This window comes from Thermobia domestica, chromosome 9 (genome assembly GCF_964235325.1).
Source record: "Thermobia domestica chromosome 9, izTheDome1.hap1.1, whole genome shotgun sequence".
NCBI lineage: Eukaryota > Metazoa > Arthropoda > Insecta > Zygentoma > Lepismatidae > Thermobia > Thermobia domestica.
In genome coordinates this window covers 72,993,750-73,010,558 of record NC_137462.1, presented here as the reverse complement: position 1 = coordinate 73,010,558, position 16,809 = coordinate 72,993,750, and the positions used below count along the sequence as shown (strand labels likewise).

General features: G+C 37.4%; 2 protein-coding genes across 2 annotated transcripts in view; both read left to right on the top strand.

Moving 5' to 3' along the window:
- Window positions 1-16,809, top strand: part of LOC145694022 (uncharacterized) — a 49,143-nt gene that overhangs the window by 6,024 nt on the left and 26,310 nt on the right. The gene's annotated exons all lie outside the window — the stretch shown is intronic.
- LOC145660870 (uncharacterized) lies at window positions 10,256-10,843 on the top strand. Its single transcript, XM_081726299.1, has one exon. It carries the CDS (start codon window positions 10,256-10,258, stop codon window positions 10,841-10,843), a length of 588 nt encoding a protein of 195 aa, XP_081582425.1.

Genomic DNA, 16,809 nt, shown 5'->3' with positions numbered 1-16,809 from the left:
CTTATCTTTTGAATTTTCTTTATTAAAGAAAAGAGTTGAGTTGAGTTGATTTTGAGTTTAACGTCCCGTTCAGCAGCGAGGCTATATGAGACGTGGACCTACTGATTAATGTGGAATCCGAACCACATGAGCTCCCGCCGGGAATCGAACCCGGGTCTCCCTATTACAGAAAAGATGTTTAAGAGGTGATGGTTATTCGAGTTAATGGCCAATAAATTTATTGTAGAAAGATGAAGGGCAATAAAAGATGTTAAGACCTATTAAAAACTTTTTAAAAGACCAATAAACGAAAAAACGCCGAAAAAGGCAAAAAGGGACAAATAAAATCCACCATTTTCTGGCCCACAATGACCCAAAATGAACATATATTATGTTAAGCCTCGTGTTCGGGCACTCGTAAAATAGAGGATTTTTCCTCAACTTCCAGCCCTAGTGATTATTATAGGATAGATTACGAAGTTAGTACGTTTGATTGAGTATTTAGTAAAGATTATAATGAAGACATAGGGCACAGATTAAGGATAAAGGTTACTAGAAGAATTAAGTTGTGTGTTTATTCGTGATAAGATGTTTACAACTGGGTTGGATTACATAGGCGAAATTCTGATGACCATAACGCTTTAGCACGAGCACGACACCAATGTTGCTGCGAACATTCAACATGGACCGCTGATCACTAGAAACATGCGATATGGTCATTCATCTCATTTCAAATCACGGACTGTGTTCATGTGTGTTCGTATGATCCACAGCACTTCTGCACAACTGCGGAACATGGCTGCAGATCTGTGCACGCGACGTGCCTAACCGGTCGCGTCAATACCCAATTATGTTGCCATATTAGGGGTCCATGTACATCTTATGGTCCAGACGTTGTTTCCGGGTAATGATACCATGTTCCATAATGATAGTGCGCCTATTCACTCAGCTGAAACTGTTGCATTGTTGTTTGAGATACATCGGGATGAAGCTGAACATTTCATCTGGCCCACTCAATTCCCGGGCCTGAACCATAGTTCAATATCTGTGGTCCATCTTAGAGACACAAATCTGGTCCAGGTATCCACCTCCATCCTCTCTTACGAAACTGAACGATGTACTACACAAGGAATGGGTAATATTTAACTTGCTACCATTCACGACCTATATGACTCTATCCTATGTCACATCAGAGTTGTTCTGTGGGTGAAAGGTAATTTGAATAGCAAATTATATCTACTCACAAATAATCTCATGGGCACGATCGCGCTTGTGGGCACCCCTGAATGGGTAGAAAGGTGAAAATCAATAATGATAAATATACTTCATAAAAACAAACAAATATTGCAAGGCGCCTTGTTGGTTTTAATATTTTATATAAATGTATAGGTTTTTATTGTAATTAATGATATGCAAATAGAACTAGTATATAATACAAGGCCTAGTCTTAGTTATATTTTAAAATAATTAACTTATATATATATTTAGCAGTAGTATATTCAGTTAACTTGTATATTGAATTTGTAAATGACTTGTATTTTATGTATACTAAGTAACTTTTCGTTAGGGTGGAAACACTTTTCGCCGGGGTAGCAAAAGCGATTTTTTTTCTTTGAAGAGGAAACTTTGGTTCCCCGCACTACACGGAAGGGCCCTTAGCTAGTCTTAGTCGACTGCTATAAATACGGACGAAAATTGGGTAACAGGGCTTCAATTTCTGGAGACAGCCGCTCAATGATGTGGTTTTTGAGGTTGGAGGTTCTGAATGAGGGCCTGTTTAGGCTGAAAAACTTTTGATTCTAGCCCTGAACGATTTGGCTGTATAGGATTGTTCCTAGTGAGAACCAAAGTATAGATTCAGTTGTTAGGAATACCGCTGAGTAATGTGGTCTTCGGGTTTTTGATTCTAAGTGGGAACCAATGTTATAGAATTTTAACATTAGTGGGTTATTTCTTAAAACCTTAGTTAGTTCTTAGTTAATTTAGTTATATTGAGTTACATAGTATTTGATTTGTACGGATTTAGGTTGGAAAATTTTGAGAAGTGTTTAGATGGATTTTAGCTAGGGAGAAATTAAATGTCAATTTCTCGATTTCCAAAAGAGAAGGGATTAGGGAAGGGAAAGAGAAGATTGCACATATTACAAAATGAGCACTCCTGTGTGCTCTATGGAAGATCACAAAGTTCCATAGAGCACACAACAAGTGTTCATTTTGTAATATTAAGAGTAAAAATTCTACAGTAGGGATTCTACATTATTGGGGCCTAGTCTTGAAACATAGACGAATCTGATAGAGAATTTCCTGAGTTAAGAATTCTACCTGGGATTCAATGTACGGATCGAAATTATATACCTTTTCCTAACCTACACCTAACCGGAATAAATTAGCTAGTTTCCTTAAGTGGAATGGAATCTAGGTCCGATGAGTTCCACGACAGGGCTTTAGGTGAGGCACTCTATAGGATAAGTTATTAGCAGTGCTGATAGAAACTAATTAAGGAGTGTACTAGCAGCTTGTAAGTGAACGCGAGCTAGTAACTCCATAGACCCATCCCAATTAGTGTTGTATAAACAAATTAGAGATACAAGCTAAATTAAGAATTCTGGTCAGGAACAAGAAAGAATTATCTTAGAAATTTCATAAACCTAAACACTCTTTATTTTATGAATAAACTGATATAATTTAAAAAATCGTACCCAAGAGATTAGGATAAATAAGAGATAAATTCCCCTAGACATTTAGTATAAATTATAATAAGCGAGTCTAATTGCACAAACTTGCTTCTCGATGAGTTAAAAGAAAAGAGAAGGAAGTCCACAAGAGAAAAGGTAAGATGATAGATCCATTATAAATTCATAGTGAGGACTATTGGGATAGTACCGTGGAAGGTCAAGGAGGGAGAAGAAGAGGAGTTGAGATAATTCATGAGAATAGTAAATTTTTGGCTACTAGGTATAATTTCAATCGTTATGGGTTTAATTGTGATTATCTATATAATATATGTATTCCTTAGATAAGGACTGGAAGCGTATTGTACGGAATAGGACGGTAGTTGCCACATATAGTGTGGGTACCGTGTTGTCGCAAAGTGTGGACTTCAGTTTCCGTAGATTAGACCGTTAGGCTCGAAGATTGCAATTAACCAAAGAAAACCCACATTTGTTTAATTTATTGGATTGCAGATAAGAGTGCAAGGCTTTTGAAAGAGAGTTGGGTACCCATTAAAAAAAAAAAGGCTGTACATATAATTAAATGCGAGATTTTTTTAGGACAAAGAAAGAGCTGTTAAAATATTCCGAATCTGTTTTTATGCAGTACTATGCATTCTTGTGTTATTTTATTGTAATTGCACCTGGAGAATGTATGGTAAATAGTGTTTTTAATTCCATAAATGAAGTAAAAGATAAGTAATTATTGAAATATACTTTATGCCTTATAATATGTACTATATTTCATTTAACTGATGCTGGATATGGAAGTTTTATATAGAAATAAGTTTCAAATTTAGAATAAGCTGTAATTGTTAATTATGTTTGAAAGTGAGTTAATTGTAACTTAAGATTATAGCCGTGATAGCAAATGTATATCAATACATATGAAAACAGAAAAGAGGATATTTTCTTGTCTGGATTTACAAAACATCGAAATAATATTCGGAAACAGGGAGAGCTCCCACATGTGCGCACATACTTTTGCTATTGCAACCACTGCTTAAACAGGCTACGAGTTTTCTCTACCGGATATATCGTTCATTTTTCAGATTTCGTTTGTGAAGTATTTGAACATAACATATGTACACAAGATTTCATTTCCCTCAGTGCAGATAAAAGCTTTTTTTTTTCCTCAATACCTTTACTACATTGTAACACGACAAATATAAACAACATTCATACTGCTTCGCTTAAAGTGCAATGGAAAAGTTTGTAAATTTGTGGTGTACTGTTCTCTCTCTCTCTCTCTCTCGCTTAAACATAATCTCGCTCTCTATGCCTCTGTATTTATTTTAGAAACAGAAACTAAAAAAGAATAATTGAAACATCTTGCAGCACGCGTGTCTACCCTACTATTATATCCGCTTATGAATATTCTAGTAGGCTTTATAGTTTGTTTCAATTTCGCCAGCAGTATAAGGATTCTAGTTGAGCACAATAATTTGTATAGATAGATAGATAGATAGATAGATAAATATGCTGTTCAAACAATAATTTATATATATATATATATATATATATATATATATATATATATATGCTATTCAACACGTTTTCTTTCTACCTACTGCATCTAGAGATGCTTATTTAATGATGGAAAACGGAAGATGGAAAATCACTCACATGTTTAGACTTCCAAGCCTTACTATGCATAAGTATCTGAAATATTATAGAATTATGTCTGTTCATCCGTCTGTCTGTTATCAGAGCAAAAACGTGGGTAGGTAGCCTATACGTGGATTCAGTACCCCCAAGAATAAATTTTATCTCTTCTCTTAACTCTTTTATTTAATCCGGAAGTAGTCGAAATCTAACACTTCCGGTTTCAACATATAGGAAAACTGGTGAAATGTGTTTATATATAGGATGGACCATTTATCTTGATACACCCTTGTAACTTTTAAACTAATGGACAAAGAAGTTGAAATTTTGTACTATGTAAATACCGGCAAGGGAACATCTTGTGACATATTCTATAATACCACAAGGTTAACCGTGTTGCCAGCCAACATAAACTGGTAATTTTTCAAATGGGACTACGTCAGGTTATTACGTATTTCAAATCTACATGTTAAGTTAAAACTTATAATATTATATTTATTATTAAGTGTTGCAATCTAAGGACGTTACAGTATCACAAACATCCCAATTTTGATGGCCTCTACAGCAGTAATAACGCAAATGAGACGGATAGAGCAACGTAGATCTAAAGTACTTCAGCGTTTAATTCTATGACTATGATATGACGGATTCCGAATCAGTATGAAGAAAGTTACAAGGGATTGAACATTTGGACTTTTTTCAAAATACTTTATTTCAAAAAACAGCTTAGATAAGTATCTCATCCAATTTCAAAGATGGTTTTTAATAGATGTGAAGAACAGACGCCATTTACAGAATTTGATATCTTAAATCGCTCTGGAGAAATAGTAAAAACTGTTAAAGCTTGCAACACTACTTAAAATTATGTAATTCCGAAAACGTGTAATTACTAACTAACTAACTCTATGATCTGTGAAACCCAGAGGTTCAATTTCGTGTTCACAAAAACACTTCATTGATATCTGTCCTTAGGAAACTGGATCCAGTTTCTACTTTGTATTCTTATTTCTGTGAGATCCATCTTAATATTGACCTCCCGTTTACGCCTTAATTTTTCTAATGGTCGTTTTCCGATTGAATTTTCAGCTAAAACTTTGAAAGTGTTCTTGCTTTCTTACATTCTGATTACACGACCTACCCACCTAAGCGTCCTAGACTTGATAACCCTAACAATGTTTGATAAACAGTATAAAATATGCAGTGATGCTATTGTAATTTTTTAACAACCGGTTCTGTATGTATATGTATATAAATACAGGGTGATTCACGAAATCCGTAACAGCCTTAACTCAGCTTTTATTACAAATAAATCTTTGAACAAAAAATGTTATTACTAAAGTGCATGTGCCCCTGATACTTCTGAAATCAGGGGCGCCTCAGGAACACATCTATAGAAGGACAACTACAAAATTTTATATGGAAATAGGAGTTAATTTTGCCCCCCACTGAAATAATCGCTAAATTTTGAGCAGAGGAAACAATTTACCATATCTCATACTGTTTGGGAGTTATACGAGCTCATTAATACGTCAATGCGAGGACTTTCACATGTTGCAACTCAAAAGGAATAGTAAATAATTGTTTAAAACTAAAGCGAAGTACGAAAGTGCATATGAGGAAACAAACGATGCAATTTTCGAAAACAGTGGCGTCTCGGGAATACCTCTATTAAGGGTGGCCAACTTAAAAATGTCAAATAGAAACAGAGAGTCGATTTTGCTTGCGTTGAAAGAAGCGCTGTGTTGGATCACATTCATAGGCAATAGTTCATGACAGTTGATACTGTATGGCTGCTACAATAGGTGAATTGTTGGGGGAAAATGATGAAATACGATTTACAATGCTAGAACAAAATGAAATAGGAAACACTGGTCAAAAACGAAGGGGAAAAAGGAACGAATCTGCTGTTACCAAAGGGTTGAGCAAAACAGGGGGCGCGAGTCTGGTTATTTGCAATAGAGCAAATTCAGAAAGATGCGTACATAGCTAAAGAATCGTTTTACATTCTGCAGTATTGCTTCACACTCGAAGTGATGTTCACGAACAGCAATACAGCGATTTACTCTGTACATAATTATGAACAACAGCTTCAAGCTCGGCCACGTTGATGTGCCGGAATGGGGTTGGATGCGTTATTTTATGTTGGGAATTGTAGTTGGTCTATTCACATAAACAAGGTCCTTAATTCGAGCCCAGGAAAAAATAGTACATACAAGTAGATCGGGAGACCTCGGAGATAATTGTGAATTGGAACGTCTCTCAATCCTCGTTGCGGAAATAGACCATTTAACTCTTCCCTACAGATGCCAGCATTATGTGCTGGATACCCATCTAATTGAAACATTGTCTGACGTATATGAAGAGGTACATTTTTCAATAGTAGCTGTAGATAATCCCGCAAGAAATCACGAAACATTGCTCTTTTTAAATGACCGTAAAAAAATAGCATAATAACCTGTGTCCCTAGAATTCCAACCAACACATTAATGCTCCATCTTCGTTGCCAAGTGACTTCTCACATCATGTGCGGATTCTACGCTGACCAGTAATGTGCATTGCAGAGATTCACGTTGTCATCACTGCAGAGTGAGCTTCATCAGTTCATATAATAAAGACTAGGAAATTCGGATGTTTTCACAATTGGTTGACTACCCAGCTGAATAACAGAAGCGTAAATTGTAGTCAGCATCACTTAGTTTCTGATGTAGAGAAAGATGGTACGGACGAAAATAGTATTTTCACAGAATAGGCAGTATAATTTCTTGAACGACACCACGCTTTCGTGCGATCTGTAGTGAAAATACTTTGTACATGTGCATTCACTGCAGAAGCTGCAGGTACCGTACATTAAGTGCCTTTGTTATCAAGACTTCATACATTTACGTGAACATTATCAGAAACATATTGAAGAAATCCATCTGAATGATTAGCTGGGGAGCCAGCGTTAATGATCGATGTTAGGTAGATTGTTGCTTCACAGTAAGATGTTCACACTCCCATTGATGAAATATGTTTATGAAGAGTTGTGAACCGTTATAATCTATGTAGATTTTGAGCGAGGCTTGTCTACATAGGTGACAGAAACGATATAGGTCTTACAGCAAATACGAGAGCGTGATTTATAACAACGCACTTACTTTCAGCTTTCTGGGATTCATTTGAAGTTATTTTGTAACTTGTGACGTAAAAATGTCAAGACTTTCTGGAATAAGATTTTTGGCCCCTGAGTTAATCGTATCCTTAAAATTTGCACTTTCTTAATACAGTTTTTTCTGTAACTTTTCGTGCACATCGCCTTTTCTCTGTATACTAGCTTCACGAATAGAATGCACACCATTTTTACAACTACAGTGTCTACGTTAGGTTCATTTCCACAAATTACACGAATGATATCAAAATTATTATTTTTTATATTATTAATGTTGCTAAGGTAACCTGGAACAATATGAAATGACTACACTCTTGTCAATGTAATACATTATACTGAGTTAAGTTTCATTAATCAAAATGATATAGGAATTCAAGTTCAAAGTTAAGAACATTACTTTCTACTTTCTCTTGTTAATTACGGTAAGTGATATTGACAAAAAGAAATAGTAATTTTGACCGCTCGAAAATGATTAAATATTGTATAATCACAAAACGTTATAAAGAGTTATGCATTTTAAGTTGAAGTTTAGTGTTTGAAATGGAACACATTTGGGTTTTTGGTATATTATATATTTTATACTACACTCTCAGACTACACTCTCCAGACCACACATTCTGTTACGCCAATTATCCTAGTTACGCCAATGATAGTTCAGCTAATTTCCGCAGAAGATTGCAGGAAATAGCTTTGCCTTTCTGGATAGCGTGAAGCGTATAATCGCGCGGAAGCCCAATAATTTTCCCCATATTTCTTAAAACCATTAGTATTCGGAATGCCTCCAAATTCATATACGGGTCAATCCACCTGAAGTGGTCTAAAATTACACTTTTAAACGGGCAGTATTTTGGAATGGCATATAGTGAGGGTTTCATAAGTTTTGTGCTGAATACTATTGCATGTAAAGAGTCTGTAGAAATATCTACAGCTATGATACTACTGTAAAAATGGTTGCTCGACCATCTCCGAAACTTATAAAAATTGAAGTGTGACGAACCGTGTGCATGAGAAGGTCAATAACATCATTCACATTGTCGTATGTACAAGTGTTCCTGAATGGCGGCCATCTTTGTTGTCGGTGGAGTGCCAATTTTTGCGTTTGCAACCGTTTACGAAAACTACAGTTGCTCAGGAAGTACGAATCAGACTAGCACGAAACAAAAACGAATGTTTAGAGGAGAGACTGAAGTACACGGAGAATGTAAACTTTTGCGTCTAAATAAATATGCATGGTTGCAAACCAATACATCAAATCACCAGAAAAACTAGAGAAAATTACACTTTTAAACGGGCAGTATTTTGGAATGGCATATAGTGAAGGTTTCATAAGTTTTGTGCTGAATACTATTGCATATAAAGAGTCTGTAGAAATATCTACAGCTATGATACTACTGACACCGTAGATTTATGGGGTCCGAAAGTTGAAGTTTGTTATTTTGATGCTATTTTTGGGGCGTAATATCTCAGGAGGGCAAAGTGCTAAAAATTGCTGCTTACGCCAACAAGTAATTCTGTATGTAAATAAACTAATGCAAAAAAATCATGACTGATATTACATGGAGAAAACAGTGAGGACATGGTAAAAATACGAAGAAATCACCTGCGTGACGATGGTTGTAGCCCGGAAAAATTTAAATGTTTTGATATGTTTCATGCTAGATCTGAAAACCTATGCATTATGCAGCAATTAGGCCCGCTTTTGTTTGTGTTTAGTTGTGCAAAAGCTTGCAAGTGGCGTTTGTTCCATTTTTCTAGCTCCATGATCATTACCACATCTATGTAGTTAGAGATGTCTATGTAGCAATTTTTAGCTTCCCCTTGCATTCAGGACACACGTCGTCGAAGTGGACCGTAGTATTAATGCACTTAGTGTATCAGCAAAGTGATATTGAAATCCAATCCTAGTTACGGAAGTTAATATGTTCACAAAGTTGCGTTACATCTATCCTAGCTAAATATAAAACTACATAAAGTGACATAAAATAAAAGAGAACTTCTGGTTGACGTGGAAAGGCGAAATTTAGCATGATTATAGCTTTCAAGTACTAACCCATAGGAAAATTGCCAAAAGTTAATATTTTTAATTTTTAGTGGGTCTAAAGGGAGGATGAAGAAATTCTCTATTTTTTAATGGACCCTTTTTGGACTTAAAATCTCATATTTTAGGTACTAGGAATTGGAATAAAAACTTTAAATTCGGTATGCGTGTATGTTTCCATTAGTGTTAGTTAAGTAAATGACCAAAAATAAAGATTTTCAACCGTAGAGAGGTTTTATGAGGAACTGAAAGGTCCTTCCAATGTTATTTATATGGGACATCTTCTACACCCCAAAATGTTCAGGCACTTCCGGCAGGATTAGAAAGATGAAATGTGGCATGATTGTAGATTTCCGGGGCTAACTCACAGGGAAATTGCCAAAAGTGAATATGTTTAGTTTTTAAGGTATCTATTGGGGGGGGTGGTGAAGTAATTCCCATGTTATTTAAATGGGTGTTTTCTTGTGATACAAAATCTTATCATTTAGATAGTTGAAATACGAAAAGAAACTTGACTTTTAGTAGAATTGTAGGTTTTAGAGATTCGAAGCCGTAGACCCGCTTCATCTTTACCGATGGCCCCAAGCAGGATGACTGTTGGCTGTGCTTTTGTTCTGGAAGTTCACTGTTTCCGAGTTCGGCTTCATCTCTTCTGCACCGTCTACACCGCAAAATTGTTAGCCATTTTGGAAACTCTTCAACATGTTCGTCGCCGCCAGCTTCGCGCTATTGTGATCTACTCTGATTCCAGCAGTGTCCTTCATAGCCTTGCCGATGTCTCCGCATCCACTTGTCCACCAAGTACTACTTCAGTGCCATGGCCCACTTGCTGAGGGCTATGATCTTCAGTTTTGTTGGATGCCAGGCCATGTTGGCATCCCTGGAAATGAGATTGCCTACACTGCTGCGAAGGAGGCTGCTCTTCATGGTTGTCATTGCCGCCGCCCTGTTCCCAGAACTGATGTTTGTCACGTCTTTTCTCGTCTTCTACATCAGCGCTGGCAGTCATCATGGGATCAGCAGATCAACAACAAACTCCATGCTGTGAAACCCCGTCTTGGAGTCTGGTCATCGAGCTCTCGCCCTTCACGATTGGAAGAGTGGACTTTGGCTCGTCTTCGGATTGTTCATAGTCATTTGACACACGGACACCTACTACAGAGAACTCCTCCTCCTGACTGTCACCTCTGTGGTCAACGCTTGACTATTCATCATCATCTTGTGGACTGTGTGCCCCGTGCACTTCTGCGTGCTCAGTTTGATCTGCCCGCTGACCTCCGAACTCTGCTCAGCGATTATCCTGGCATCGCCTTGAAGGTGTTCCGATTTCTGCGACATCAGCAAATTTTATCTGCCATTTGACTTTTCTGTGTGCCTCTGTGACTGTGCAGTGTTCTGTTATGTGGATGCACCGCTTTTAAGGTTTCATGCATTATTTATTATTTTATCTTGTACTTTTCTTTTTCTGCACTCAGCCTGGTGCTCTGCGTAACTGTTTTAGTTTGTTCCTTATGACCTTCTCTTCTACAGACAGTACGTTTTTTTTTTTTTTTACTTATATGTGTTTGTGTCTCTTCGCGTTTACTGTGTGTCCTTCTACCTAGTGATGGGTGCTAAAAGACCTCCGTCGTTGGCGCACCCACCCCAACCTTTTCAATTCAATTCAATTCAATTCAATTTGAAGTCGTAGACCGAGCAAACACTGGGGACTGAGGGTGGAGTTCCAAGGTAGCCAAAGGCTAGTCTATCCTATATGACGCAACCTTGTGAACATATTGACTTCCGTAACTGGGATTGGATTTCAATATCACTTTGCTGATACACTAAGTGCATTAATACTACGGTCCACCTCGACGAGTGTGTCCTGAATGCAAGGGGAAGCTAAAAATTGCTACATAGACGTCGTAATGATCATGGAGCTAGAAAAATGGAACAAACGCCACTTGCAAGCTTTTGCACAACTAAACACAAACAAAAGCGGGCCTAATTGCTGCATAATGCATAGGTTTTCAGATCTAGCATGAAACATATCAAAACATTTAAATTTTTCCGGGCTACAACCATCGTCACGCAGGTGATTTCTTCGTATTTTTACCATGTCCTCACTGTTTTCTCCATGTAATATCAGTCATGATTTTTTTGCATTAGTTTATTTACATACAGAATTACTTGTTGGCGTAAGCAGCAATTTTTAGCACTTTGCCCTCCTGAGATATTACGCCCCAAAAATAGCATCAAAATAACAAACTTCAACTTTCGGACCCCATAAATCTACGGTGTCAGTAGTATCATAGCTGTAGATATCTCTACAGACTCTTTACATGCAATAGTATTCAGCACAAAACTTATGAAACCTTCACTATATGCCATTCCAAAATACTGCCCGTTTAAAAGTGTAATTTTCTCTAGTTTTTCTGGTGATTTGATGTATTGGTTTGCAACCATGCATATTTATTTAGACGCAAAAGTTTACATTCTCCGTGTACTTCAGTCTCTCCTCTAAACATTCGTTTTTGTTTCGTGCTAGTCTGATTCGTACTTCCTGAGCAACTGTAGTTTTCGTAAACGGTTGCAAACGCAAAAATTGGCACTCCACCGACAACAAAGATGGCCGCCATTCAGGAACACTTGTACATACGACAATGTGAATGATGTTATTGACCTTCTCATGCACACGGTTCGTCACACTTCAATTTTTATAAGTTTCGGAGATGGTCGAGCAACCATTTTCACAATTTTTAGACCACTTCAGTTGGATTGACCTATACGGCATTAATGTTATTATTTACTACGGACACGTCCTACTAAAATAGCTCAACGCTTCTTTGAACGCAAGCAAAATCGATTCCTGTTTCTATTTAATATTTTGAAGTTGGTAGCCCCCAATAGAGGTATTCCCGAGATACCACTGTTTCGAAAAGTGCACCGTTTGTTTTTTCATGTGCTTCGGTTTATTTTCAAACAATTATTTGCTATTCCTTTTGAGTTGCAGCATCCGGAAATCCTCGCATTTACTTATTAACAAACGGTAAGAGATATGGTAAAGTGTTCCGTTTAAAAGTTGTTCAAAATTTAGCGATTGTCTCAATGGGGCAAAATGAGTCCCTGTTTCCATTTAAAATTTTGAAGTTGTGGCCCAGTAGAGATATTCCTGAGACGCTCCTGATTTCAGAAGCATCACCACACGATTCGGCACATGTACTTTTTTTTTTTTTTTTTTTTGTCTCAAAGATTTCTGGGCACTAGGAGCTGATTTAAGGCAAAGTTACGGATTTCGTGAATCACTATGTATATGAGAGAGATAGATGGATAGGTAGATAGATAGATATAATTCTCTTAGGAAACAAATCATACAAGGTAGACAAAACCAAAGATTTTACTGGATGCCGCAAGTGACAAGTAGCGACCTACATAGCATCTTAATATTTATACAAAGTGGTGTGACGAAATTATGTAGCGCTGCGAATATATTGGAAACGAATTGTCCAAGATAGATAGTTGTCAAAATATATTGGAAAGACCTTCATCCAGAAATGGATCGACAATTGTTGATAATGGTATGTACTCATATGTGTTTCAAATATAATAACGCTCACCACTTCATTCATACGATCTCAGTTCTCATTTCCGGTATCTGCACATTTGAAATTAAGGAATAAACGCTTTACTTTGTTCTGAGAGACTATGGGCCTTATGCAGAGTCGTTATGGCATGTGATTAGTGCCATACCAAAGAGTTTGACTAACATGCTTCGTGCCATACTAAAGAGTTCGACTAGCATATGTTTCCTGCAGCAGTAAGGCCTTAGTATGACGCTAATCTTACTTCAAAATGACTCAGCATAAGGCCCAAATGTTTAACCCTATACTATAAGAATTTGTAGAAACAAAGACACTTAAAATAAAATTTGTCTTCCCCCACTCCGCCATTAATTTTCTGGTAGGCCTATGTAAAGCAAGTTTCTTTAAATAGGTCAACTGTTTCTGGCTATGAAAAATTTGTGTCCAACTAGCTTTTCCCTCCAGCTGTGTGTGTATATCTGTTTGTGAGTTTATGACTTAAAAAAACGGTTCTAGTACGGCAAACGTTCTGTGAACACAAGTATTTTAACAACCGGTCCTTGCGAACCGACTGAATAGCACTACTGAAATTATGTAGTTCCTCATTTTGAAGTTTTCACCATTCCCCATTCCCATTCTTCTTGAGTCTGAATATTCGTTTCAGGATTTTACTTTTAAATATATCTATCAAAATGTTGTAATTACACGGACCAAAAAGTGTTGCTATAATGCTATATATTAAAAATTGTTTTAAAAAGTTCCATCAAGAACTCCATTTTAAGCAATATGTCAAATTTTACCAGTTTTTTTTACCTTCCGAGTGGTTTGAGATATTTTTTCCAAATGAAGTCCTTTAAAAGAAGTCAAACTTGTTATTGTTTGCAACTTTGTGTCTACTTGTTCGAAATATGTCATTAAGGCACTTTTGATATATATTACCCCGTCCCTCTCACTTGCGTTATTACTGTTGTAGAACCTCCAAAATTTGGTTGTCTTTCGATGTTTATGATACTATAGTATCCTTAGTTTGTAGCATTCCATAGAAGTCTGGTATTGTAACTTCGTTTTACATGTGGATTTGAAATTTGTAATAACCTAACGCAGTGCTATTTAAAAAATACAAACGTTGTGTTGACAACATTGTTAACCTTGTGGTATCACAGAGAATGCCAAATAGTGTCTCTCTGTCAATATTTGCATGGTACAAAATTTCCGCGTTTTTTGTGTATTAGTTTAAAAGTTACAAGACAGAATCAAGATAAATGGTCCACCACCCTGTACATATAAGGATAGTCATAAGTTTTGCAATATTTCCTCTACCCAAATACCCGGCACGTTTATATGCCTAGATTGATCGTAAGTACAAGATGTATTGCCCAATATGTATTGTTGTAAGCGGACTATTTGCAGAAGAAGGCCATTCCATCAGTATTTTCGGTCAGTTTTTAATGGTAATGGCAATGAGTGTTCAACAACGTCTGATACGTGAACTGTTGCTGTATAAGTTCGAATCGAGCATAACGCTGCGGCAGCATCTAAAAACATTTGTCATACGAAAGGAGATGCAGTGTATCACATCTCAGCAACTCACTGGTTCCAGATATAACGAACAGGCTGTAAAAACGCTGAAGATCAGCCAAGGCTTAGTCGCTCCAGAGTAACAGATTGTGAGGTTATGCGACACAACACGGAGGAAAATTCATTCACTAGCGACTGTCACACGGCGACTGTCAAACCAACCCAGTATGTTCCAGTTGACTCTAGTTCATCACCTTTACGAACTCGGGAAAAAATTCAACAGCTGCCGTATCGTGCCATATGAGTTTATCATCGTTTAAGCCTAGAGAAGACTGGATGTGTGTCGACATCTGCCATAAAATCCGCGTAATGTGCGTTTCCTGAAACGGATTGTCACATACAACGAAAAGCGAGTGTTTTTCCGAAATTCGAATGTGCATAAACAGTGATTGAGCAAGGGCCAACTTCCAGAACCAGGCATCACATAAGGCCGTTTCGAGCATAAAATCATGTCTGTGGTTGCTAGAACTACACACTCAAGGAGTTAATTCAGTTTGAGTTTGATTTTAATAGCCGTACCATTAATGGCGACCTTTATCCCAAACAGTTGGAGTAGATGTATGCTGAACTACACCAAAATATCCTGCATTGGTGAACTGAAAGCGTGCCCTGCTGCAACAGGATTACGCAAAACTATACTCAGCTTGAAAACACAACAAAAAATTTAGAACTTGATGGCATCAAACTGGTGCCACACCTGGTATATAATCTTGATTTTTCCCCTTCGGATTACTATCTATTTCGGTCCATGGCGCACTACCTGAGCTCAAAATGCTTCACCAACGAGCAGCAGAAGGAAACGGCAGTGACTGACTTCTTTGCCTGTAAGGCCAAAATGTGATATCGACGTAGAATCGAGAAAATTCCAGGAAGGTTGCCGTAAACATTGAACAGAAGGGCATATACTTTGAATGCTTATTTGCTTTCATTGTACTGTAATGAATATAAGTTTATATAGATTCAGTGTACCATGAATTGGTTCCACTTCCACCCATATCTCTCTATCAAAATTGGAAATAGTAGATTCCATTTTGAATTTTGATCTCAATACAGCGAAAGGGCAAGAAATAGCTAGAAAGAGCTTCTAATATGAATTTAGTATCCCAAGAACAGCCTCCATGTTCGTCCTCTATGCAAAGAGGAAGTTATATATAATTAATCCTCATAGTCTGGAAGTGTACCGTAATTTCACAATTCGAAACAAAACACTTGTTTAAAAGCTCACTAATTGCTTCACACATACAACTACAAAATGGTTTTTACACTACGTACCTAAAATGGTGACAGAATCATGAGCGGTGCGTGAGTACAGGCCCCACTAGAAATCAAGATATTGCGATCCGCAGCATCACAGAGGTGCCGCCATGTGTCACATTTGCCTGGAGACACTGCGGATCATAGCATTATATTTCTTGTAGCGTCCACCACATATAAACAGGCCTGTGACATGCAATAAAGTGATCCGACCATATCACAAGTTTCCAGTCATCAGAGGTCTATGTTATATTTCAGCGGCAACATTGGTATCGATGTAAAGTATGATGGTGTCTTATCAGCGGTTTCGCCCGTTCAATCTGACTCCGTACATCCATGTTATGTAACTCCTGGCGGACTGTGATTGTCGACATAGGGTGTGGAGGTGCTGCTTGAGTTCGTCTCTCACTTACATCACAATTGCACGACAATTTTGAATGACAATACGCTTTAATACTCAACGACAGCTGTCATTGAATGTTTTCTTACGACATTGCTCCTTTTCGACGATGTGGTTTCGCCATGAGTTTTGTAGGCCGCCATCACCTTGGACACTCTTCCTCGCGACATACCCAACACAATTGTCACTTTCATCACGATCACACCACACACCCAAGAGCCATCAATTTTCCCTCTTTGGTAATCAGAGAGGTCGCCAATTTTACACTATCAACGTCTGCTAGTTCACTAGATACTGCCGTTCTGATTTCCACATAGTATGGAGGTTGCCCTAACACAACACTACTAACAGCCCTACGCTGTAGTTGCTGCCTGACCATTGCCAACCCATACATCTGACGGGTTTCTATCTATAAGGATCTGTATATTAAGTTTTGAAACTTTCAGATACAGTCTGGAAATCCATTTACACTAGAATCTTTAACAATGAGCAACAATTAGAAGAGTAAATGAAGGGAAGTCTGTTAGGACCTATAT